Below are 27,326 nucleotides of genomic sequence, written 5' to 3'. Positions count from 1 at the left end.
CAATTACAAGGGTAGACTACTGATACTCTACAGTGTACTATGCTGCCAGCATTTCTGGGTATCGTGTCTTGTGTTTTCCCATCCCATCATTTCTACAAAACACCCATCTGTGCCTCCCGCCTCTGGTGAGAAGAGAAAGGCAACTACTCTTGAGAAAAAACTCAAGATAATTACCTAGCATGAAGGTGGCAAGCTAGTAATGGCCATCACATGTGAGTTAGGACTTTCTTAACCAACAATCATATTAATGGTCAGTATTGGTTTAAATCCACTGTCATCAAGAAGAAAAGAGATGGGCCGATTGACGACCTTGAGAAATTACTTGGCACATGGATAGAAGACCAAATACAATAGCACATACTATTTAGCCCACTGACAATCCAACCTAAGGGAAGAAGTCTTTTCAATATACTAAAAAGCATGCTGATGACCCCACAGATACACAAATGTTTATAGAAAGTCTTAAGCGATTCCAGTGCTTCATAAGGCACCATAATTTTCATAATGTGAAGGTTAGCAGTGAGGCAGAAAGTGCCCATACTGAAGGTGCTGAAGCTTTTAAGGAAGAGCTGCATAGCGTAACTGTAGATGAGAAATACTTGCCAGAACAAATACTCAATGACAATAAAACAAACTTGTTCTGGAAGGGTTATGCTGGGGCATTCATACATTTGTCGAGTCCAAGACAGTGCCAGGATTCAAAGCACTGAAAGACATATAATGCTGCTTTTGGGTGGAAATGTTTCAGAGTTCAAATGAAAGACTTTTTTACTCAGAGAACCCTAGAGTATTCAAGAACGTGAGCAAGTATGTGCTTCCCATTTATTATCACCATAACAAGAAAACCTGGATGACATTAGCACTGTTTAAAGACTCGTTTTCAAACTGTTTTATTCCACAGGCAAGAGACTACTGTAGGCAAGACAACATCCCATTCAAGATTCTTCTTATCTGAGATAATGCTTCAGGGCATCCACAGCATTTCAGGGACATACACCCTGATGTCAATGTACATTTGCCAACAAAGACAACTACACTCAATCAATGGACCAAGGTGCAACAGGTATGTTCAAAGCATACTACTTATGCGATTTGTATAGGCTGCTGAAGTGACTGAATCTAGCCAAATGCTCCAAGTTTTAGAAAGATTTTCACATTCTAGATCCTTCCAGAATGAGAAGTCATGTAGCAATGCACGATAGAAGATATATGTGAACACACTCAGAGGATTTAGCAAAGATTCTGGTGTTGATGAATAGTAAGTAACAAGATACTAGTGCTTGGGAAACAGCCAGGGTTGGACATTAATAATGAGGATATTCCTGAGCTTGTTGGCACTGAGGCTGAAAAGCTTTCTATTGAGGAGCTGATCAAACTGGAAGGACAAAGAAATAAAGAAGTTGACGTAGAAACTGTTACACATGAAGCAACAAGAAAGGTCACAAACTGACAGAGGACTCTGCTACTATCAGCAGTGGCATTTGGAAGTTAGAAGACATGGATGTCAGGCACAAGACATTCACAAGAGCTGATGGGCAGATACAGGATGCTCTTGCTTGCTACAGAAAAATAAATAATAAAAAGAAACAAACTGCACAGTCAAAACTTGGTATCTTCCCAAAGAACACTATACTGGCTAAACCATCAACAAGTGTTGATGTCCTAGTGCCGTCTACCAGCCATTCCTCAGCCTCATCACAAGGAAGAGAAATTGGTGATCTTGTCACTGTAGCATCCCCATTATCCAGCAATTAATTTTAGTTCACCACTTCAAACATTCTTTAGGCCCAGCTGTGTATGTTAATAAGTACCCATACAATCATAGTTTTTCACTTTCGGTATAGTAGTCAGTATATTACAAGAGATATTCAACACTTTATTATAAAACAGGTTTTGTGTCACATGACTCTGCCCAACTGTAAACTAATGTACGTGTTCTGAGTATGCGCAACACAGGCTAGTTAAACTATGATGGTCAGTACGTTAGGTGTACTACATGCATTTTTGACTGCGGTATTTTCAACTTAAAAAGGGTTTATTGACGTGTAACTCCATCACAAGTGAAGGAAGATCTGTATAGGAGTTTGCAAAAAAGAAAGGAAATGCTAACCAAAAAAAAAAAAAAATCTTGAGATTTTAAGAAGAAAGAATAATGGAATGGATAAAAGTAGAGGTAAACAGACTACACTTCTCATGGGTTTTGCAAAAATTGTTTGATAGTTGAAGCAAAAAACATCATCCACTATGATGCTCAGTGTATAAAGAGGAAGTACTTAACACAATTACACTAAAGAGTGGGGAATGGAAAGGAACCAATGAAAGTAAGATTTCTACATATCAAAGTGCTAAGGTATTGACACCATTGGCTGTGATAAATTATATGTGTATAAAACAATACCTAAAATAACTACTAAAATACAAAGAGATATACTCAAAAACATCATAGATATATCAAATGGAATTCTAAAAATTAAAGTAACCCACAGGAAGGCAAAACAAAAGATAAAAAACAAACAAAAAAACCCAAAACAACAGAGGAAAAATAAACAGGGAACAAAGAAAAACCAAATCAAAAAGTGGCAAACTTAAGCCCTAACATATCAGTAATTACTTTAAACTTAAATGGTCTAAATACAGCAACTGAAAAAAAGAAATCCGCAAAATGGATAAAAACAAAGCATGGCCTGAATATGTGCTATTCCCGGGGACTCACTTCAAATCATATACATAAGGCTGAAAATAAAATTATGGAACAATATAAACCAAAAAGTGCACAATATTACCCCAAAAATGCAACAGTGACTATATTAATATCAGATAAAGTATACTCCAAAGAAAATTTACAGGGGCAAAAAGGGACATTACACAATGACATAAAAGTCAACACACCAAGATGACAGAGCAATCCTAAATGTGTATGCACCTACAACAGAGCTTTGAAATACTCAAAGCAAAAACTGATAGAACTTAAAAGGAGAAACAGACAATTCCAGATTATACTGCAGGACTTCAAAATCCCTCTCGCAGCTATTGAGAGCAATACTAAACAGAAAATCATCAAAGATAGAGAAAATCTGAATAACATCATCAACCAACAGGATCACGTGGGCATTTATACAAACTCCATCCCATGACAGTAGAATACACATTCTTTTCAAGCAACCTTATAAACATTCATCAAGATAGACCATATTTTGGGTCATAAAGCAATCTCAACAAATTTAAACAACCAGATCAAATATAAAACAAATGAGAAGTCATTATCAAAAAGCATGAAATACTCCAAACACTAGGAAATTAAACAATGTACTTCTAAATAATTTATAGGTTAGAGAGGAAGTCTTGAATAAAGAAATTCTTAGAACCAAATGAAATGTAATTAAAATGTATTACAACTTGTGAGGAAAGTGCTGAGGAAAATTTATAGAATGTAATGCTTATATTAGAAAAGCCCAAATCAGTAATCTAAGCATCTATCCCAAGAAATGATGAAGGAAAATACCAGCAAAGCAGATGGAAGAATAATAAAGGTCAATACAAGTATCAGTGAGATCAGGAACAAAAAGAGAGAAAAAACAGTGGCATAAAGTGCTGCTTCTTTAAAAAGACTCAAAAAATGGTAAGTATCTAAGAAGATTAACAAAGATAAAAAAGAGAGTTGACACATTTCCAATATCAGGAATTTAACAGGAGGTATGAGTAGATTCTTCCACCATAAACAATATAATAAAGGAATACTTGAAACAAATAAGAAAATTTAGATGAAATGGAACAATTCCTAAAAAAGGACAACTATGAAAATTCATCCAATATGAAACAGATATTCTGAACAGTTCTATACATATTAAATAAAATAAATACATAATTAAAAAGCATCCAGAGAAAAATCTCCAGGCATAAATGGTTCACTGGAGAATGCTACCAAACATTAAAAATAAAACCAATTCTATATACTATCTTCCACATAATAAAAGAATACTCCCAATACATATTGGGAGGCCACTATCACCTAGACACCAAAACCAATGGCAGTATGAAACAAACGAAAGACAAAAAACAAACAAAAATGAATGAAAGAACGAACTAGTATTATTACCACTCATGAAATTAGAGGAAAACTTCCTCAACAACACACTAGCATACTGAATACTGTAATGTAATATACAAAAATAATTATACTCTAAACTAAGTAGGGCTTATTTCAAGAACATAAAGCTGATTCCACATTCAAAACTCAAATTAATGTAATACATCATATCAACAAGCTACAGATGAAAAAACACAAAATTATATCAATTGGTAGAGAAAAAGCGTATGATAAAATTCAACATTCACAATAACAAGGAAAAAAACACATAGCAAATTAGGAATATGGGAAAATTTCTAACTTGATAAGAAACTTCTATAAAAAAACCCTTACACTAACATCAGACTTGATGAAAAACTGAATGTTTTCCCTCTAATATCAGAAACCAGACAAGGATATCCATTCTTACTACTACTGTTCAACAACATACTGGAAATCCTAGCTAGTACAGCAGACGAGAAAAGAAAATACTAGGTATACAGATGGTAAGGAAGAAGTAAAACTGTCTCTTTTGTAGATAATACTTCTATGTTTTCTAACCCCAAAGCATTCTATCAAAACAAATAAACGCCTACAGTTCAGCANGGTTGCAGGATACCAAAATGACATTCAAATTTTAATTACGTTTCTGCATACTACCAAAACTTGTGTGGAAATTGAAAGTTTAAAAATCAATGCCACTTATAATAAAAGAAAAAAAAAAAACCCTAGATATAAACCTTATAAAAATCATACAGGACCTATTATTGAAATTTATAAAACAGTGATGAAGTAAATCAAGCAATACTTAAACATAGAGACATACTGTGTTCGTAAATTGAAGACTCAACACGGTAAAGATGTCAAATCTCAACAAATTGATCTGACAATTTAACTCAATTTCTATTGAAATTCAATAGATTTTTTCATAAAATAGACAAGCTTCTCCAAAAGTTTATGTGGAAATTCAAAGTAATGAGGAGTGCTAAATCAGTTTTAAATAAAAAGAATAAGGAGAGAGAAATCATTTTACACAAACTAGAAGATTTACCATCTAATTACAGCAATCAAGTAAACCAATACTACAGGACCAAGAAAAAGTCTAAGTATCAGCTCCTTAAAACCACATGAAAGTTCATTTAAAAAAAAAAAAAATCAAAGCCTTAAACAATTTTAACTGGTGCAATAAAATGTGCCCATTCATATGTGTACTCTTATCTCCTCGATATAAAGGTGTTCGATGGCTCCAGCCTTTGTATTTCTCACAAAAATTAAGCTCCTTAAGAACAGAGACAATGTTTTACAACAAAGAAGATGTTCAGGAAGTTTCCAAACCTGCTCTCAATGAACTCTCTTGACAGTGGACAGCAATGAATGTATATACAAGACACATAAAAGTCTAGGTCCTTTACCTCTAAAACAAAACCCTCCTCCTGCCAAGTAAACTGGAGAATCCATGACAGAGTGCCAAAGGGTTGGCAAAGAAGTCTGAAAGAAAATGTGTTTGTGTTTGCAGTTCATTTTCTCTTCTAAGTCTCTATTTCTTTAAAAAGAAAAAAAGAAAAGAAAAGAAAAGAAAAAAAAATTCCTGAGATAATACTGCAGTATAAATTAAAAAGATGTAGCTGGAGATTTTCCTACATGCATATAACCACTGGATCTCTCCCTGGATGAATTCTCAGATGTAGAATAAGGCTCTAGACTGGGTCAATTTCCAGTCTGACTCCTTAGATGACAAATGATATCCTGCAACAGAAGGGTTTCTCATAGGGAAGGAAACTGAGGGGTTTCTCTTTGGTATGAATGATCAGATTCTGAGTAAGATGTTTCCTCAGTGGTTACATCCAAGAAGTCTTTCCCCAATAGGAGCTCTTGGAGGTTGACTGAGGACTGCCCACTCGTGAAGGGTCTTCCCACTTCTGTTACACTGACAGAGTTTCTCCCAGTATGAATCCTCTGATGCTGAGTGAGGGATGAGCTGCGACTGAAGGCTTTTCCACACTCACTGCACTCATAAGGCTTCTCTCCAGTGTGGATGATAGAGTGCCGAATGAGGTTTGTGCTCCAACAGAAGGTTTTCCCACACTCAACGCATTCATAGGGCTTCTCTCCACTGTGAATCCGCTGGTGCCTTGTGAGCCCTGACCGGCGGTTGAAGGCCTTCCCACACTCCATGCACTCATAGGGCTTCTCTCCAGTGTGGATGCTGAAATGTCGAATGAGGTCTGCACGATTGCTAAAGGCTTTCCCACATTCTTTGCACTCAAAAGGTTTTTCTCCAGTGTGGGCCCTTTTATGCAAGATGAAAGTAGAGCAGTGGGTGAAGGCCTTTCCACACTCGCTGCACACATAGGGTTTCTCCCCAGTGTGAATCCTCTGGTGCCTCTTGAGGTATGACCTGTGGTTGAAGGCCTTCCCACACTCCAGGCACTCAAAGGGCTTCTCCCCAGTGTGGATGACATAGTGGTGAATGAGGGCTGCACTCTCACAGAAGGCTTTCCCACACTCACTGCACTCATAGGGCTTCTCCCCAGTGTGAGTCTGCTGGTGCCACATGAGGTATGACCTGTGTTTAAATACCTTGCCACACTCAAAGCATTCATAGGGATTCTCGCCACTGTGGATGATGTAGTGACGAATGAAACCCGGCCTATCTCGGAAGGCTTTTCCACATTCTTTGCACACAAAGGGTTTTTCTCCAGTGTGACTCCTGTTGTGCAAGACAAAAGTGGAGCGATGAGTGAAGGCCTTCCCACACTCGTTGCACTTATAAGGCTTCTCTCCACTGTGAATCCGCTGGTGCTGTGTAAGGTGTGACTTACGGTTGAAGGCCTTCCCACACTCCATACACTTATAGGGCTTCTCCCCTGTGTGGACCATGTGGTGTTGAAGGAGATAAGTGCTTTTACTAAATGTTTTCCCACACTCAGTGCATTCATAGGGCTTCACTCCAGAGTGAATCCTCTCATGTCGAGCAAGGAGGCGTTTCTTGTTAAAGACTTTCCCACATTCATTGCATTTAAAGATATTTTCTTCTTCCTGAATCACAGGATCTTTACCTGATCCACATGAGTCATGGTCATGGACAGCACTTTCCAGAGGAACTAGCTCCTGTACAGTCCTTGAACATGCATTACGAGCTGTCCCTATGTGGCCATGTTCGGAGCTTGATTTCCCAGGGAGCTTCTCCTTCTGGAGGTCCATCTCTGGTCTCAAGTGTTCTTCTTGCATTTCCAATGACCCATCCTGATGCTTAGTTTGGTGCACCTGGGAGTTCCCTTGAAATCCTTGTGTTAGTTGTTCCTGGAAGAAGACTCCCTCGGATAGGGCTGGCTCACTAGCGGTAGATTCTGTGATCTTGGGTTTTCCTTTGTCACCTGAAAGAAATCCAATACACAGAAAGGTCTGTTGGTAATCCCAACATTGAAAAAAATGAGCATTTCAGTGAAATGAAGAAAAAAAAAATGAAGAACAAAATAGTGTCTCTTTGTCTTGCTACTACCTCTGAATCCCAGGATAGCAATGTCTTTCTTTCCTGGTCCTAGGACTACTGATACCATGAAAGGGAGACCCAGGGAAGAGGCTGGGTTAGAAGATAAAGTGCAGGAGAGGAGACACAGTCAATTCCAGACTGGATATTTATGCGAATCGGTAACTCATTTGGGCCCCCGATAGTTCATGCTTAAAAGATGACTGAAGGCAATGCCTGACCACAGGTAATTAGAGGGTTGGTGCTCTGAGCTATAAGATCTCTGGACAGAGTCATGTAGGGAAGGACTCAATCTTGCTTATGTAATGACAGTCACTAAAACTCTGGACCCTCCAGCCAGGTGAAATTCCTAGGTTGCCAATACTTCATGCATGTATTGCTATACATCAATGCCGAAGGGTAACAAGTCCCTGAGGATATGGTAGGTCATGTATGGAACCCCTCCAAAAGCTGTTCCTAAAAAACACCTGATGCAGACACACGGGACATGACTTTACAACAACCATGTTAAAGAAGCTCAAAGCGCTAAAGTAAGATATAGAAAAGTCAAGAAAACTATGTATAAACAAAGGAAACCTAAAAAGAAACCGAAAGAAAAGTATAATAAAGGAAAAATTCACTGCATGGATTCAAAGGAAGATTTCAGTAGGATGAAGAAAGAATCAGCATACTTAAATATAGGAAATGAAAATTATGTCCAAAGAACAGGGAAAAAAAAAGATTTAAGAAAAGTGAACATACCCTAATGGACTTGTGATACGCCACTAACAGAACCAATATAACTCACCGTGGGATTAATCAGAAAGAGAAATGGTAAAAGAAGATAGCAGCTGAAAATATCCCAAATTTGATGAAAGACATCAATAATAAATATCCAAAGAGATTAGTGCACTCCAAGAAAAATGAACTTAAATAGATTCACAACAAAACTTAAAATCAAACTTCTGAAACCCAAAGATAAACAGAGTATCTTGATAGCAAGCTTGAGGCAACTTGTCACATACAAGAAATTCTCAATAAGACTGTGTGCAGAGCTCTCATCAGAAACTTGGGAGGCCGGAAAACAGTGGGTCAATATATTTGAGGGTAAAAGAAAAAAAACCTGTCAACCAAGAATCCTATATCTGGCAAAAGTGTCCTTTAAGAGGCAGAAATTAAGACAGTCCTATATGTAAAACCTGAGGAAGTCTGTTATCACTAGACCTGCCTTGCAAAAATTCTCAAGGAAATCCTGCAGGGTGAAATGAAAGGACACTAGACAGTAATTCAAAGCCGTATTTAAAAAAACCCAATAAAAGTAAATATACGAACAACTATAAAATTATTATTTTAACAATGGTTTATAATTCTACTTTTTGTTTTTTACATGATTTAGGAGACTAAAAAAAACTACACTAATCTAAAAGCTAGTTACTGTAACTTCAGGTTATAACTCCACATATAGTTTCTACATAATTCAAAAGACTAATGCATTTAAAAGAGTTATTAGTTTTAAGTTTGGGAGCATGCAATATATAAAAATATACTTTTGTGACATGAACAACTAAAAGAGTTGAGAACAGAGCTGTAAAGGAGAGTTTTTTTATGTTATTGAAGGAAGGTTAGTATAAAATTAGATTAATGCTATAAATTTAAGGTACTAAATACAATCCCCACGGTAACCACAAAAAAATAGCTATAGAATGTACACAAAAGGAAATGAGAAAGGAATTTAAACATTTCACTACAAAAAGTCAATTAAAGGGCACCTGGGTGGCTCAGTTGGTTACACATTTGCCTTCAGCTCAGGTCATGATCCCAGGGTCCTGGGATTGAGCCATGAGTTGGGCTCCCTGCTCAGCAGGGAGTCTCCTTCTCCCTCTCCGTCTGCCCCTCCCCCTCTCATGCTCTCCCTCAAATAAATAAATAAAATCTTTAAAAATAAGTCAGCTAAACACAAGAGAAGATAGTAATGCAGGAAATGAGAAACAAAAAATCTAAAATGCATATAGAAAGCAAGTATCAAAATGACAGAAGTCTCTCCCTATCAATAATTATGTTAAATATAAACGGATTAAACTCAAAAAACAGAGACTGGCATAATCCATAAATCACATGATCCAACCATGTGCATCTATAAGAGATTCACTTTAAATCCAAAGACACAAACAGATTAAAAGTGAAAAAAATGAAAAGGATACTCAAGGCAAATACTAACCAAAAGAGAGCAGGGGTGGCCATATTAATATCAGAAAAAACAGACTTTAAATCAGAAAAGATTACAAAAGACAATGAAAAACACTATATTTTAATAAAACATATAATACAGCAAGAAACTATAACAATTATAAACATGTACTTAATGACAGACCATCAAAATATATGAAGCAAAAAGTATCACAATGAAGGAAGACAGAGCAATCCTATGGTAATAGATGGATACTCCAATACCCCATTCTCAATAATGGATAGCACAACCGGACAAAATATAAGTAAGGAAACAGAGGACTTAACATAAAAAACCAACTTCTCACAACACACATATACAGAGTATTCTACCCAACAACAGTAAATACGTTCTTCTTAAGTGTACATGGAACATTTTCCAGGATAGATCACGTTGGGCCACAAATTAAGTCTCAACACATTTAAAAAGATATCATATAAAATATGACTCACTTCTAATGAAAATGAAAACTTAAGATATTAAAACTTAAAGGATGCAATGAAAGCAGTATTAACAGGGAAATTTATAGCTATAAATGCTTATGTCAAATAACAAAAGAGATCTTAAATCAACAAACTTTACAACAACTTAAGGACGTAGGAAAAGAACACACTAAAACCACAGTGACGGGAAGGAGGGAAATAGTAAAGATTAAAAAGAAATGATATAGAGAATACGAAAATAGAAAAAAATCAATGAAACAAAAAGTGGTTCTTTGAAAAGATCAAAAAAATTGGCAAACCTTTAGCTAGATGAACTAAGAAAAAAAGAGATTCAAATAACGAAATCAGAAATGGAAGTGGGGACATTACTACCAATTCTGTAGGAATAAAAATAAGATTATAAGAGAGTACTATGAACAACTGTACACCAACAAATTGGGTAACCGAGATAAAATGGACAACTTCTTAGAAACACAAAAGCCATGAAGACTAAATCAGTAAGAAATATAAAATCTGAATAGACCTCTGCCTAGTAAGGAGACTGAATTAGTAGTAAAGATATCTCCTAACAAAGAAAAACCCTGGCCCTGATAGCTACATTTATGAATTCTACCAAAGGTTTTAAAAGAATACCAATCCTAAACTTTTCCAAAATATTGAAGAGGAGGAAACACTTCTTAAATCATTAAGGCCATTACTACCCTGATACCAAAGCCAAAGACACTACAAGAAAATTATAGACTAATGTACCTTACCAAACATTGATGTAAAAAATCCTCAACAGGGGCGCCTGGGTGGCACAGCGGTTAAGCTTCTGCCTTCGGCTCAGGGCGTGATCCCGGCATTATGGGATCGAGCCCCACATCAGGCTCCTCCGCTATGAGCCTGCTTCTTCCTCTCCCACTCCCCCTGCTTGTGTTCCCTCTCTCGCTGGCTGTCTCTATCTCTGTCGAATAAATAAATAAAATCTTTAAAAAAAAAAAAAATCCTCAACAAAATATCAGCAAATTCTGCAGCATGTTAAAAGGATCATACACTGTGACCAAGTGGGGTTTACTGCTGTAATTCAAGAGTGGTTTGACATACAAAAACTGATAAATGTAATACACCACGTTACTAGAATGAAGGGAAAAGCCCACATAATTATCTCAATTGACACTGAAAAAGCCTTTGAAAGTCAACATCCTTTCATGACAAAAACACTCAAAAAACTAGGAATAGAAGGAAACTTTCTCAATACAATAAAAGCCGTATATAGAAAACTCACAGCAAACATGATATTCAATGGTGAAAGACTGAAAGCTTTTCCTCTAAGACAGAGAACAAGGCAAGGATGTACACTATCGCCACTTCTATGCAACATAACACTGGAAGTTCTAGGCAGAGGAATTAGCCTAGAAAGAGAAATAAAAGGCACTAAAATTGGAAAGGAAAGGGTAAAATTATCTTTATTTGCAGATAATATCATCTTTTATGTAGAAAAATGTAAAGATGCCACACAAAGTAACTGTTAGAATAACTGAGTTCAACAAAGTAGCAGGATACAAAGTCAACACAGACAACTCAGTTGCATTTTAATACACTAATAATAAACAACCTGAAAATGAAATTACAAAAACAGGTCCACTCACAACAGCATCAAAAAGAATAAAGGAGTTAAACCTAAACAACAAGGTAAAACACTTAGACAATGAAAACTATAAAACGTTGCTAAAATAAAGATGTAAATAAATGGAAACACATCCCATGATCTTGTATTGAAAGTCTTAATATTGTTAAGATATTGATACTACCTAAAGTGATCTACAGATTCAATGCAATCCCTATGAAAATCCCAAAGACTTTTTTGCAGAAATATAAAAAACCATGGTAACATCCATATGGTATCAGAACGGACCATAAATAACAAAAAAAACAAACAAACAAACAAAAAAATCTTGAAAAAGAACAAACCTGGAGGACTCAAAGTTCCTGATTTCAAAACTTACTACAAAACTACAGTACTCAAAAACCAAAACAAAACAAAACTACAGAAATCAAAATATGTGGTACTAGCATAAAGATAAGTCATACAGACCAAGGGTATATAATGGAGAACCCAGCAATGACCTCTAACATATATCATCATATCATTTTTGACAAGGGTGCCAAGACCATTCAACGGAGAAAAAGACAGTGTGTACAACAAATGGTGCTGGGAAAACTAGGTATCTACATGCCAAAGAATGAAATTTAACCCTTATCTAACATCATATGCCAAAAAGAACTCAAAATGGATCAAAGACTCAAATGTAAGACTTAACATACAAAATTCTTAGAAAACATGGAGCAAAACCTCTATGGCACTGGATTTGGCAATGACTTTCTTAGATATGACAACAAAGCCATAAGCAACAAAAGAAAAAATAAACCGGAGTCATAAAAATTAAAAAACTGTGCATCAAGATACTATCAACAGAGCAAAGGAATAACCCAAAGAATGGGAGAACATATTTGCAAATCATTTATCTGATAAGGGATTAATATCCAGAATATATAGAGAACTAAAACTCAACAACAAAAAAATCACAATACAGAAATGGGCAAAAGACTTCAACAGACATTTCACCAAAGATGACATACAAATCGGCAATAAGCACAAGGTGTTCAACATCACTTATCATTAGGGAAATGCAAATCAAAACTACAATGAATACCCTTTCACATCCATTAGGATGGCTATCAAAAAATCAGAAAGTAACAAATACTGGAGGATCAAGAGCAGTGGGAACTCTCGCACACTGTCAGTGGGAATGCAAAATGATATAGTCTCTGTTGAAACAGTATGGCAGCTCCTCAAAAAGTTAAAAATGGAATTGCGAGATGATCCAGCAATTTAATTTCTTGTCATACACCCAGAAAAATTGAAATCGGGTTCTCAAAGATGTTTGTACACCCATGTTCAAGCAGTATCATTCACAATAGGTAAAAAACATGGAAGCAACCGAAGTGTCCATTGAGGGATGAATGGATAGCAAAGTGTGGTATATGGAATATTATCGAGCCTTAAAAAGAAAGGAAATTTTGGCACATGCTACAACATGGATGAAACTTGTGGACATTATGCTAAGTGAAATGAGCCAGTCATAAAGACACACACACAAATACTGCATCATTCCACTAATATGAAGTACTTAGAGTAGTCAAAATCATAGACATGGAAAGTAAAATTGTGGTTGCCAGGGCCTGGGGCAGAGAGATTGGGGGGTTACTGCATAATGGGTATAGAGTCTCAGTTTTACACAATGAAGAGCTCTGGAGATGGATGGTGGTGATAGCTGCACGGGATTATGATCGTACTCAGTATCACTCAACTGTATACTTAAAAATGGATAAAATGTTAAGTTTTATGCTATGAATATTTTAACACATGCAAAAAAACCCAGAAGGAATATACAAAGAATCCCTACAAATCAAAAAGAAAATGCAAACAAGTTAATAGAAAAATAGGTATTTATCATGAAATGACATTTTAAGCGAGAAAATACAGACTGACCACCAATCATATGATCAGGTGCTAAAGCTCCTCAGCAATGAAGGCAAAGCAAACCAAGACCACATGAGATACAGTTTTGTCAACATGTATCGACACTGAATTGAGAATATCAAGTATAGGGCAGAATTTTGTCAACGATTGAGGAGCCTCGGAGTATCAAGTACTGGACAAAGTACAGGGTCGAAGGAACCTCCACGCTTTACTGGGGAAAGTGTAAATTGGTACACGTCCTTTAGAACACAATGGCAATTATCCAGTAAACTTGGAAGCTTGCATAGCCTATAATCCAACAATTTCACTCCAAGAAACAGCAGAGACACCGTAATCATGTGCAAGACGACCGATACGGGAGGGCTCCTGGCAGCACCGTGTATGAGAGTCAAAACACGTGAGTAACTGAACGCGCAGAGAGTGGATGAAGACGATGTGAGACAGGAACTTTTTTACTGATTCTCTTCGACTGTAAGGAATTTGAGCTTATTTTTATGTTGAGTAGAGAAAGGATGAAGTTACATTATACAACAAACAGAATATGAATGAAGAAAACAATTTCCTGAAAAGGTGTGCTCTAGACTCTGGGTCAGGAACCGGCCAGGGCCGGGCCAAGACCTCGCCCGCCAGATGGAAGGGGAAGGTGCAGACACCGGAGCCCAAATGAGTGCGGGAGGATCCAGGATCAAGCAATGGAGGAGGCGCACTTGACTTTCAACGCAAAGACCCCTCAGGGGTCATATGCTCAGACATCTGCGGCTGGGGAAGTGGTAACCATCCGGAACAAAGTCTGAGCACCGGGGTAGCTCACGCAGGACGCAGAGCTGACTAGAGGCCCCAGCAGATGCAGAGGCCGGTTAGGAGACGAGCAGCATCCCCCAGAGCAGAGATGATGGTAGCGTGTACTGAGTGTGGGGACGGGACTGAGGGAGGTGAGGCAAGTGATGGATTCAGGAGACGTACAAGATGTGAAATGGACAGGACTGGGGGACGGCTGGATGTGGGGGAGGTGGAGGTGTGAGGAATCCTCTGAGGCTGTATCCCGTCTCCAACCTGCTTGGGTGGCAGGACCATTCACTGAAGCTTGGCAGGTGGAAGGAGTGAGCAACATTCTGGGTCCCCTGCCAGGCACGCTGACTTCGGGTCAAAGGGCTCCGGGGCTTCCAAACTACCAGAGAGGCCAGAACAAGAAGCTTCCCCAGGGAACCAGGACCAGTGGCCTCCCCCTGGTCTCAAGCCTGCAGGGTCTCCCACGTGCCCACATCGTGGCTCCTACCTGGATAGGCGCTTTGAGACAGGTCTCTCTTCACCGTCCACAGCTCCCGCCCGTGCTCCAGCTGGTAGATCAGCTCAGGTCTAGGAACAGGACACCCTGTTCACAGAAAAAGAAAGAAGACAGTAGGGATTTTGTATAAAGAAATAAAATCCCTCAATCTAGTCCGTGAAAAAGACCTTGGAATAAAAACTGTTCCCCTCCATACAAAATGCTTACATACAAACCGGGGAACGAAAGGCATGCCACACTGCCAGGGAGTTTTTTTCCTCACAGTAAGTCAAAAACCAATATATAGAGTATAGTCATAAATATCATAATATAAATACAAACTGTAATAAAAAATAAACATAATTCAAGGGACTGTGTCAAGCAACTTAAATTCATTATATCATTTCGAAAATGAAATAAATTTATGGAGTAATTTAAACAACTTACATATTTAAAATATTGGCTTATTCATTCAAAACAAGGTATTTGTCTTCATCGATCTAGCTCTTTTTCTAGATCCTAAGCATAGTTTTGTATTGTTCTTCCTACAGGCCATGGACAAAATGAGGATTCTATCTTAGGATTTCCTCACAGCATCCTCAGCAAGTGCATACTACAATCAGCACCACTTTGTACATGAAGATACCAAGGCTTAGGCAGGTCGTGTGATTTGCCAAAGAGCACAGAACTGGTGAATGACTGAGCCAAAACGGAAAGCCAGGTCTAGCCATATCTGCTGTCTGTGCGGTTTTACCACAAAGCCGCACATCCCCGTTCCAGAGGTGCTGAGTCCAGGCAAGAAGGATGATGAAGACCATGATGAGAGAAACAACAATGGGGCAGCAAGACTGTCAACTGCTAACCCGCACATGTCCTGGTCACACCATGCACTGTTCTGAATCCTGTTCATAAGTTACCCATTTACTCTTGGTACAGTCCCAGGAAGTATATACTAAAGTATGTATTATCCCAATTTACCAATGAGCACACCCAGGCATAGACAGGTTCGGTAACTTGCCTGTAGCCACAGTTTTTAAGGAGCAGAGCTAGGACTGAACATCGGGGGTCTGGCTCTGGACCTTCGTCTTCTAAACACGACACTAAGGAGGAGACAGCGAACACCCTTGTGTGTGGCGAGCAGCCTCAAACCAAGTGGAGGGTGGTGGTGAGGTAGGGACATGAGCATGAAGATTCACCCTCAGAGAACAGGGGCCGGGGAGGGACAGACTTGGGGACTCTAGACTACAGAATTTCATAACTACTAAGAAATAATAAAACTGAGAATCCTACACAGTGATATGGTCACATACGGACATTTACAGACACATCAAATATTGTACATAGTCAACAACATTAAACATAAAACAGATTTTTACTACAAGAAAAAAAAAAGAGGACAGCTTCATAAAATGAAGTACGTTCCATACTGAGTAAATTAAGCTGTACGGGGGACTCACTACAGTGGCCGAAACTTCCTGATTTCCTGAGCAATGGGACGCCACGAGATTATACGGGTGGAGCAGGAAGAGGGCCTGGGACAGAACTCCAAGGACCTGAGCAGGCTTTGACTATTATTAGTCACTCTTCCTAAAACTGACCCACTTTTTATTTTTCCTAGATTCCTTCAGCAAGGGAATCTGTATCACTCTAGTAAGTGGGAAACTGGAGTCACTGGCCTTGATGGCAGGTCACCCTGAAGACAGAGCAATAAAATCAAAACAATCTTCTTAATTCCCAGTGAGCTCATGCTGCCTACTCAGGGCTGCATGCTCACTCTGTTCAAAGGGGATATTAGCAACAGTTAAGGGGTGAGGTGTTAAGATTCAGCACTAAACCCAGATTTTTCCTCAGCAACAATCAGGAGACAAGAAAGCGCACAAATAATGCAATGATGATGTCAGGGTATCCCTTCATGCCAGCTGATGAAGTGTCCATGCGCGCCCTGAAACAGGGTTTCTCAACCTCCATACAACTGACATTTAGGTCAAGCTAATTCTTTGTTGGGAAGGCAGGGAGGAAACTGTCCTATGCTTAAGAATGTCTGGCAGCATTCCAGGTCTCCACCCACTAGGTCCCTGTGCCACCCCTATCCTACCTGTGACAACCAAAAATGTCTCCAGACACTGCCCAGTGTCCCCGGGGAGATGATATCATCCCTCGATGAGAACCACTGGCATAGAGGTTATAACCAGGATGATGAGAGAAGTGAGAGGGATGGGGGAGGGGCCTCCAGGAGATCCGCTGGTCAGGACACAGCAGCGAGGTGGTGATTATGCACAGAACGGGCGACCGTGTGAGAGGCTGAAATGCCCAAGAACACTCACCAGGCAGACACAACAGCAAGCAGAGGCCCGAGGCAGGTCTGGCCGTGGGGAAATCACTAGACGCCCAGCACAGCCGAGCACAGTGAGCTCAGGGAAAGCACTGAAGGTGAGGGAGGAGGTCAGCAGGAAAAGAGAGTGGACTTTTTATTTGGAAACATTTTGTTGTGAAATATTTAATCTATCCAACTTTTCTAATTTTGCTTTTTCTCTTCTCACTGACAGACAATTCCAGTTCTCCAAGAATAGGCATGTCTCATCCTAAGCTCTGATTTATAGCCCTCCTTTCCCTCATATTGAATGGCCTTGTGGTGACTCGCCTCAAACACAGAAACATCTAAGCTGGTATTTCTCAACCGTGCCACTCTGGATGCTGCAGGCGGGATAATTGATGATTCTTCACTGAGGAGGGCTGTCTTGTCCAGCGAAGGACGTTCACAGCACCTTTGGACTCTAACCACTAGATGCCAGTACCACCCTCACCCAAGGCGGGACAACCCAAAGTGGCTGCAAACATTGCCAAATGTCTCCTGGGGGCACAACCTCTGAGAAGTTTACTCTAACTTCTCTCTCTTGTACTGGCAGAGGATGTCGGCCCTTGAAACAAGTGACAATCACGAAGGCACACGAACACAAAGAAGCCCCATAACCGAGATCACGTCGTTTGGAACAATACCTGTTGGCACGGAAGGCAAAGGCCTCCCGGGGGCCTGCCTGACTCACCCTCTTCTTGGAGATCATCCCATCACTCACAACCCTGCTAAGGACACCTGAGCCAATCAGGCTCATGCAGTCAGCTCCCTCTCTGGAATGTGAAATAAGAACCTCGGATGGAGGCCAGTCTGTGCTGGGCACTGGGGTGAGAGGTCCAGAGAAGTACCGGCTCGGGTGGCCATTCCTGCCTCAAGGACAACCCACACAGCCCAGCAGCAGACAGAGAAAGAGGAACAATATAAACACGCAAAGACGCAGAGACGAGGAATCTGGGGGCCAGAGAGGGCAGGGACTGGGTGGCTAGTCATGTCACAATTTGATGAGGCAGAAAAAAAACCTTTCTGCATACAGTGACATGAGCAGAGAGAGCCAGAAAGAGAAGCCAGGACGACAGACCAGAAGCCAGGGCATAATCGTGGTCATTCCCAGTACCTCTATCAGTCCCTCACAGGACCCAGCTGGAAATCCTCCCTTTCGGTTCTGCAGAACACCCCCTTTCCTTCCTTTACTTTCTAGGAGCCAAAGAGGAACTGCTGCTTGCCCAGACAGACACAGGAGAGCAGGCCCAAAGAGATTCATGTAGAAAATGACTGAAGCTGCAGGGATGAGGGAGAGGAGGAGGGCTCCAGAGGCCTTCTTGACCAGCCAGGCCGGAGCCACAGGGTGCTCTGACAAGGAGGTGGCAGGTCTCCCCATGGTGGAGTGGGGAGGACTTACCCAGAGACACCAGAAGTCCACAGTTTTCCAGCATCACCTCCTGGTACAGGGTCCTCTGGGCCGGGTCCAGCTGCCCCCATTCCTCCTGGGTAAAAGTCACGGCCACATCATCGAAGGTCACCGATATCTGGAAAGTCAAACAGAGGTAGTAGCGTTGGCCTTGGGGCTGCTGGATGGGATCAGAGCTCATCCCTACATCCCTGGTAAAGATGCAGAGTGATCAAGGCTTGAATCACCTCGTACCTCCCGAGGGCCAAGCTCTGTGCTGGGCTCGGGCAATGCTTTGGATGTACTACGGCAGCGTAAGGTAGAAAGAAGCCTCCTCTGTGGGAGCAACTGGAAGGTCACACAAGACAATGGAAATGACGCGAGGACCGGGAGATGCAGACAGCAAGGGCTCTAGGACGTCAGAGGAATGAGTGAATGTGATAATAACAGTATCAGTAACAACAGCAGTACCTGAGCCTCACTGGTCCTGCTAGCTGCCTGCCCCATGCTGAGGGCTTCACGTCCTCGTTAAAGGGACTACAAGTCCCCAGTTCTTAAGGCATCTTGAGTTTCCACTAGTGTTGTCTTTTGACTTAAAAACACTTCATATGGAGTTTGCCTTGTTAATGTTACTCCCTTCACCATTTTCTACAGTTTCCTCAATGTGGAATGTCTAACACATGCAGGACCACATCCTGCATGTGACCAGACCCACAAGTTAAATATAAGTAACTCAGGTAGTCCACTCTCAGATGGACAGCCCCACTACTGTAGATCTGTCATTTAAATGCTCCAAGCCACCGGCTCGTGGTTTTTCATGTGCACTTTCAGTGCCCACATCTCTGTCCTTTCTAGCTTCGTCCTATCAGTGCTCTTGAATTAATATTCAACTAAACACCTGGAAATTCCTAATAAACTAACTGGTTCATACATAGGAACCCTGCAATATTACTCAGTTCTGGCGCTGGATAAACTCACACCACCGAGCCCATTTTTGGCAGATAGATATAAACAAAGAAAAGTCATCTAGGGCGTCCACATGGACTACCAGAATGTCTAAATTATGAAAACTCCCTGACATGCACTCACCAAGCATCGTATATGATTAGTTAGGGGTGCAGATATGGGTTTTTCTGATACGTCCTAAGTTGAAAATGGGGGAAAAATTAGGAGAATCAATTATTAATCAAATCCTGGCTATTTGGGGCCGACTCTTACAGAAGTCATTGTTTAGCTTCCTGGACTGTCACTAGAGCTAGTAATCTGGCTTCCAGCCAAGTATGACAGAGCGGACTGGTTTCCTGGGTTGCTAACGGTAGATAAAGGATTAGTTTCCTGGGCAGGTAGCTTCAAGTTTTGGGTCAGAGTTCTACTTTTATATACGGTCTGCCAATTGTCAGATCATCTGCATATTCAGTCTCTCTCTGTATATTTTGTTCTACGACTGAAGATCAAGAAAGTGACAAGCCTTCTCCACTCGTCTTACACAAACGCAACTCGGAGAGAAATCAAGTACGTCTCTCGACTTCCAGCCTGCCCAGGAGCCCTCTCCGCAGCAGAGAGGCAGCAACGCCCAAAACATCGTCCACTCACCTGCGCAGGGTCCATCCACGCCGCCGCCATCATGGGACCCTATGCACAGAGCGGGGCCCGGAGAGGCGGCGACACAGGCGGGTCCCGCAGGCTCGGCCGACCGCCACCCCTCCCCTGCCCCGGGAGGGGTGACCTCGGATGACTGTCGCACTCGCCGGTCACCGGGAGGCTCACGGCTCTTTCAAAGGCGCGGAGGTGAGTGGTAGCCTTCTTTCTGCTCTTTTTCAGAGCTTCACCGGAGGCGGCCACGGAACAGCGATCCCCTCCCCATAGCTGGCGTGGACGGAACCGTCGCACACGAATGACGTACGCCTCCAGGAGACCGGAAGCCCCGCCCCCACCTGGGCGGACGCCCGGTGCACATCCTTCTGGGCAATGTAGTTTTTGCTCTACAAACGAGCCGCGGGAGATCGTGTTCTGGAGTGGTTTTCCTCGTCCTAAAAGACTTATCAGGCCCAGAGCTCGCTGTGAGTCCCGCCTCTTCACAGCGAACACAACGCGGGAGGGGGGCGGGGGGAGAATCGAAGAGAAAGGTCGAGGCCGTCCCTCTCATGCCCGGGGAAGTCGAGGCTCAGGAGGCGGGGACCTCCGCCCGGGGTCAGGACACGTGCCAGTTCTCGTAACCAGGCCTTTGGCTCGGCTGGTGACTTGCCCCGTGCGCCTCACCTCCTGGAGATCCTACTGGAGGGAAGACAGCTGCTCTAGCGGTAAAGTGACCGCGAGACCAGGATGTCGGAAGCCCTCCCACGTGGCGAACGTGCTCCCCGCCCCGTCCTCCTGGGCCTCCTCTGGGCCAGCGCCAGCGCCATGGGCGGGGCCTTGACGCGCGGAGGGCCCCAGGAGCCTGAGGAGCGGTGTGCGAGCCCCGAGGCGGGAGGCCGCACGTGAGCGAGGCTGGGGAGGTCGGACTCCAGTCCGAGAAGGGCAGTTTCCAAGTGCCTGTTTCCCGTGGCACATCGATCTGTGTCTGAGGGCCGGCAGAGGGGTCGTGCGTGGACACAGAAATTCGAGTTGTTAGCAGATGCCGCTTATCTCAAGTGTCCACAAGAGTGAGACTAGGTGGAGAATGGAATAGACAGGGGCGAACCCTGAACCAACCCGCCGTTAAGAAGTTGCAAACAAGAAACCAACAAAATCATGTCAGGGAATTCTAATAATCCTTTCAGAATTATATTAGGCAAAATCTTATAAGTCACCATCAGTGACTTCTTTTTCTTCTCATGACTATGAAAGTGAGAGAATAAAATCTCACTTCTAATGAATTGAGAATACATATGGTTATGCAAATGGAAACTATGCAGAAATGCCAAGAGATTTAATTTTACGGAACATTACTGAGCCACGAATGAAATTTTGCCATTTCTAACAACATAGATGGAGCTAGAGTGTATTATCCTAAGCAAAATAAGTCAGAGAGAGTAGCACTGATGAACAGTGAACCATTTTGTCACACAGATGGTAGCATGCTGGGTATCAGTATAAAGAGGGTGACCTCTGCGGTTGATCAGAGTCCTGGTTTACAAATGGCATACTCCTGAAAACATGGGGAACAGTACATGGAGTCTAGAAGCAAATGTGGTAGGTGGTAGGTTGTATACCACCAGGGTGGTTACCTGCACAAAGTAGTAACTAGTTTTCAGGGTAGTTGAGTCACTATCCCTGAGGGCCAGGAGGGATCATCTTGAGACACTCTCTTGGGAAAGAGTGTCTACAAGAAATAAAGATTCCACCCAGTCACACATCATCAAAATGATTCCACTTTTATTAATTAGCATCTTGCATCTTAGAAGAAACAAAAGACAGATAAGATAGTAGAGCCAGGAGAGCTCCCCAGACAAACACAATAAAAACAGGCAGTCAGGGCTCAAGAAGCCATCTGAACAGATGGAGGGAACACCCTCTGAGAGTGGGCCCGACCCAGGGGTGCTCTAGATCTGGGCCAAGGGCAGCCGCTCGGAAGGCTGGTATCTGAGAAGCCTGGAGATCAAGTCCTGGGCCCCAAAGGTAATGATGAGGGAAACCTTCATCTACCTGATGAGTCCAGAGAAGAAAAAAGAGAATGTGGTTAATTTGTTTCTGTTTTCTCCATTCCTTAAGACCCTTCAAAGCACTGTTCTTGGATCTTACTAGACAATCTTTGTGTGCACCCCAGGCTCTGCAGCCCTGGCTCCCTAGCGAATGCCCGGAGTGTAACCATCCTACCTTTGAGGATGCGTCTGTAGGTCTCATTATGGGAAGGGCTCTCAAAGGGTGGATTTCCCACCAGCAGCTCATAGCACAGCACTCCAATGCACCACAGATCAACCTTCTCATCGTATATTCTTCTTTCAATCATTTCTGGGGGCAAGTAGTCCAGAGTCCCGCACATTGTCTTTCTTTCTCCAGATGACAGCAGGGAAGGGAGCACTGTGCAGAGGCCCAGAAGAAGGGCAACCCTCCTTTTCTAGATTCCAGTGAGATGGGAGACCCTAAAAAGCCTGAGCAGTCCCTCCTGAGTATGGGAATTTGGAAACACTAAGTTTTAATAAGGATCAAGGTTTAGGGAAGGCAAATATTGGGACCCACCAATTCCGTATTTTGGTATTATTCATACAGTTATGTAGCTGATGATCCAGGATGTTTTCAGAATATTTTGGGCATCAATAGAGATTTTGAACAAATTGATGGTGCATCAAGAGGGCTAAAAATACCTGGAATTATGGAGCAATGATTCTTACTTACATGGAAACTTACTGGGAAAGTTACGTGTTAACAGAGATCAAGAGATGAAAGGTAAGATTGAGCCACATTCTTTCAATCTACAAATGCACATTAAATATATGCATATGAAAAGTCAGTACTCAAATACAAAACCAAGTTTGTATCTGGGTCTTCTACATGGAATGAATTAAATTGGATCATTCCAAGTGGCACTCAGGGCCCATGCCGCCACCACCTGACCTACCTCAGAGATGGGGTGTGCACAGACCAGCCAAAGTCTGCAATCTTCACCCTCACCCCTGAACCCCAGCAGTAGGTTCTCCGGCTTAATATCCCTGTGAATCACCTTTTCTCGTCAGGAGGTCAGAGCATCTGCCAATTCCTCCATTATCTGAGTGAACAAAGAAAAAGCCATCTGGAATGAAGCCTGCCACAATTTTCATATGAGATAAAATACTCCTCGTGCATTTTATAGTTGTAGTGGAATCTTTAGTTCTTGCTTACGACCCTGTTATTTCCTTAATGCCACCACAATCTTTGGTGGGAGGGATTCCTCTCCCCATTTTATGTGGTCTTATAGGAAGGATGGATGCTGAAGTAAACAGAACTGCCCTTTTGCCCTAGAACAGCAAGTAGCTACACAGGACCTATGCTGAGCTAAACAGATGATCTCCACAAGACTTGAGGCTTGAAGAAAGGACACAAAAGCAGGAGGAAAATTGCAAGGTCACTCATTCTGACAGCAAGCTGACCCTGGGATAATTGTTGCTCTGATTTCCCATCCGAAGCCCTCTAGAAATCTCTTGCTTACAAGCCAGTCTACTCACTTGTTCAGTGAACTTCATAGGCTTTTAACATGCTTCTCTGCATAAGGTAGTGGAATTAGACTGTCTTGTTTATAACTAAAGAATCAAAATTCATACACACACTAATTATTAATATTGTGGGGTAACTAGGGTATCAAACTGTGAAGTTATGGGCTGTATGTGTCATTATGTAAAAGGTACAGAATTCAGAAATAAAGAAAAAAAGAACCTGGACAATAATGACAGCCACAAGAGTGACCCTGCCCCCCACCAGTCCACACTAAACCATGGGCCCGAGAGCCACCAGCCCCAGCCCACCGTGGCTGTGGCTGTTCATCCAATGTGTGGCTCTTCTGCAGCTTCTTGTAGAGCTCACCCTTTGGAGCATATTCCAGAATCAGGTACACGCGGGCGGGCATCATGGAAATAGTTGTATAGGCGTAGGATATTGGGGTGTCTGGAGAAGAGACAGAGGAAGGGTCAGACTCAAGACCCAACTCCTGATACTATCACAAGTGACTGATCACACAAGGGGAAAATTGGGCTGGGACCAGAGTAATAGCAGCCTGGATACTGGAGTGTGTGAGAGAATGGGAGCAGGCATCAGGATTTTGGTGTCTGAAACATGGAGGATTACACGGTGTAAGTGGAATGAACTGGGAAAAAAAATCTTCAAGATGGTCTATTTGAGGGTAGTTTGGGGGAATGCTGGGTCTAGATGCCAGAGATGAAAGAGAAAACAGAAGAGTAAGAAGCCAGTGCCGAATTCTTGTGCATGCTGTCCTTACTGTAGATGCGCCTGGATTTCAATTTCTCCTGCGCAGTTGGTGCTCCAGTCCTTCCTTTTCTATCTGGGACTTGAAGAGGACTTTCAGGGCTCACGATAAAATGGCTTTCCTTGAGCCGAGCCAGGTACACATTCCCAAATTTTCCCTTTCCCAGAGGACGCCCGATTTCAAAGTCATCAATTGCGAGGCGCCGCCTGAGAGGAAAGGAAGAAAAGAGCCTTAGTTTGATAGGTGGGTGAGGGCATTCAGGGATCTCGAATGCTCACCTTCCTCTTTCACTTCAACCCCTCTGCCCCCCTTGCCCTTCCTCAGGGGCACCAGGCTGTTGGTCAACAGCTCTCAGTCCACGAGCCAACACTAGGCACGTGCAGCTTGTTCTTCACTTCTCGCCCCACTGCCTTTCCACTTCCAGACACAGCGCGAGACACTCACACGGGCGGGATGCTGATCCCACGTGGCCTGCTGCAGCTGCGTGAGTCAGACAGACAGAGGTCGACACTTCCTTCGTGCAGCCTCCACCCCGACGACGACACCAGCCCTTTGCAACCTTCCTCTGGTCCTGGTCCTCTCCCCTTCACCTGCGGCATGAACACCGCCCGAATTCATCGCAGCGTTTGGGTTTCCTGAGAAGAGACGGTGACAGGACGCCTCTCCTAAGCCCTTTGGAAATGTCCTGAAAAGGGTGAAGGTAGGTAAACAGTCAGGCTGACGCTCCCTTGATGCCGACCTGCCCCTACGCGGCCTCCTCCGGGAAGCGCCGCACAGACACCTCCCCAGGAGCTTCCCCGCTCGCAGGCTGGGACCCACCGAGCCCACGGAAATCCTGGAAGCCTGGACTAGGGCCTTTATCCTATCGCCCCCTCATTGGCTGAGCCAGCAGCTCCTGACCGACTCCCCCATTGGTTGAAACTTCTGATAGGAGGCAAGTGCCCAATAGAAGAGACAGAAATGGGAGCTTCCGCCCACCCTTAGCCAATGAGATTGCAGGGCGCGGAGACCTGCGGGTCGCTGGGGCGGGGCAGGGTCCGGTTGGACATCGGAGTTGGGGCCTCGAGAAGGAAGGGAACCTCAGAAGACCGGGGGACGAGCAGAGAGCTGTGGACAGGGCACGATGCCAAGAGGTCTCAATGGTTGAGTACTACATAAATCCGTGAGTGTGAGAATACATGAATGAACCGGACAGTCGTGCACGTGGGAGTGAATAGACACCGACTGCAGGAAGCTGCCGGGTGCCCCTGCGGAGTCCCGCAAACCACGTGCTGCTGCGCCCCGTCCCGCCCCCGCTCCCGGTCGTGTCACTTGGGCCCCCTCCTCCACAGGGCCCTCCTCCATCACGTTCGAAATTTCTGCCTCTCCCGAATGTCTTGAGCCTTTTTTTTTTTTTTTAAAGATTTTATTTATTTGAAGAGATAGAGACAGCCAGCAGAGAGGGAACAAAGCAGGGGGAGTGGGAGAGGAAGAAGCAGGCTCATAGCAGAGGAGCCTGATGTGGGGCTCGATCCCGCAGGCCGGGATCACGCCTGAGCCGAAGGCAGTGCGCTAACCATAAGCACCCAGGCCCGATTGCAGCTCTTGCTCTCCCCACTCCACCCCACAACCCCTCGGAGCCTCCCCCAGCCTAGGACTTCAGGCCCTATCCGGCGCGATGACACAGAGCCGAGTCACTTGCCTCCGGATGCTTGGACCAGCAAAAATGTTTACCAGCAAAAAAAAAAAGGGGGGGCTTATTTGAAATAACAGAGAATTACAATTAGGGACAAGGAAGCTACAGCAAAACCATAGGCTAGTCCCTCAAACATGGAGAGGAACACTTTTATGGAGAAAGAAATTTGGGAGCAGTTGTTTTGAAGGAAAGTCCATTGGAGAAAAGCACAGATTAGTAAAAGACAGTTTCTTATCGGTTGAGTTGCAGGGGCCGTCGATTTCTTGTAGGGAACGCAATGTATGTACATCTTTCCCTCCTTGAGCCTATAATTGATGATTCTTTCCTGTTGAGGATCTTTCTGTTAGATCTGTAATTGACATCCATAGACAGCATGTGAGAGCTTCCCTGGCCTCCTGACTCCATTTTAGTGAAATTTCCTTTTTTTCACAGACCCTGTAATCAGTTTGCATTTGGGGTCTCAAATAGTAGAAACAATCAACATGTCTATTTGGCAAATACAGAAGTTTCAAAAAGTTTTAAATGGCATTCTTTAGAAAGGTAACAATATAAATTGCTGGAGAAATAGAATTTAACAAGAAAAATCTCCGAACCCAGGAAACCTTCCACAAAGATAGTAGAGAAATAAAAAGTTTATTACTGAATGAACCTTAAAACCAGAATGTGAGGCCATATCACAGATAATCACTAAGAGATGGCAAAGTCAGAAAGATACCCTTCCATATAGCCAAGCAGATACCGGCGTTTTCAGTGTCTCCCATTACATATTTTCAACATAGGCAATAATTAGTCCTCAAGTAACAAAACAAAGCACCACTTGTTACACAATTCATCCTAAATTTACCTAGTAATTGGGGTAGCTATCTGCTGCTACATTGGCTTTCTATAAGGGAAAAACAAACTTCTCATTACCTGAGGGTGGAAGGTAATGTTGACCTTAAAAATAAAAAAGTTATCTTACCAGCAAAATGGGTTTATTCAGAAATAGCATAGAATTGCAATCACAGACATGGAAGCTAATGGTAAAACCACAGGCTTAAT

General features: G+C 42.5%; 1 protein-coding gene and 1 pseudogene across 1 annotated transcript in view; both read right to left on the bottom strand.

Moving 5' to 3' along the window:
- LOC103677269 (zinc finger protein 805) overlaps positions 1-19,294 on the bottom strand; it is a 46,423-nt gene extending 27,129 nt beyond the window's left edge. Inside the window, 4 exon segments of the mRNA XM_008706539.2 lie at positions 5,951-7,443; positions 15,008-15,103; positions 18,748-18,874; positions 19,207-19,294. Coding sequence (XP_008704761.2) covers positions 5,951-7,443; positions 15,008-15,103; positions 18,748-18,874; positions 19,207-19,242 — 1,752 coding nt within the window. The 5' untranslated portion in view covers positions 19,243-19,294.
- A 1,258-nt stretch (positions 19,295-20,552) lies between these two features.
- LOC121103528 overlaps positions 20,553-27,326 on the bottom strand; it is an 8,442-nt pseudogene continuing 1,668 nt past the window's right edge.

Source organism: Ursus maritimus, unplaced genomic scaffold, assembly GCF_017311325.1.
Source record: "Ursus maritimus isolate PB19 unplaced genomic scaffold, ASM1731132v1 scaffold_19, whole genome shotgun sequence".
Classification (NCBI taxonomy): domain Eukaryota; kingdom Metazoa; phylum Chordata; class Mammalia; order Carnivora; family Ursidae; genus Ursus; species Ursus maritimus.
This window is presented reverse-complemented; position numbering and strand designations above follow the sequence as displayed.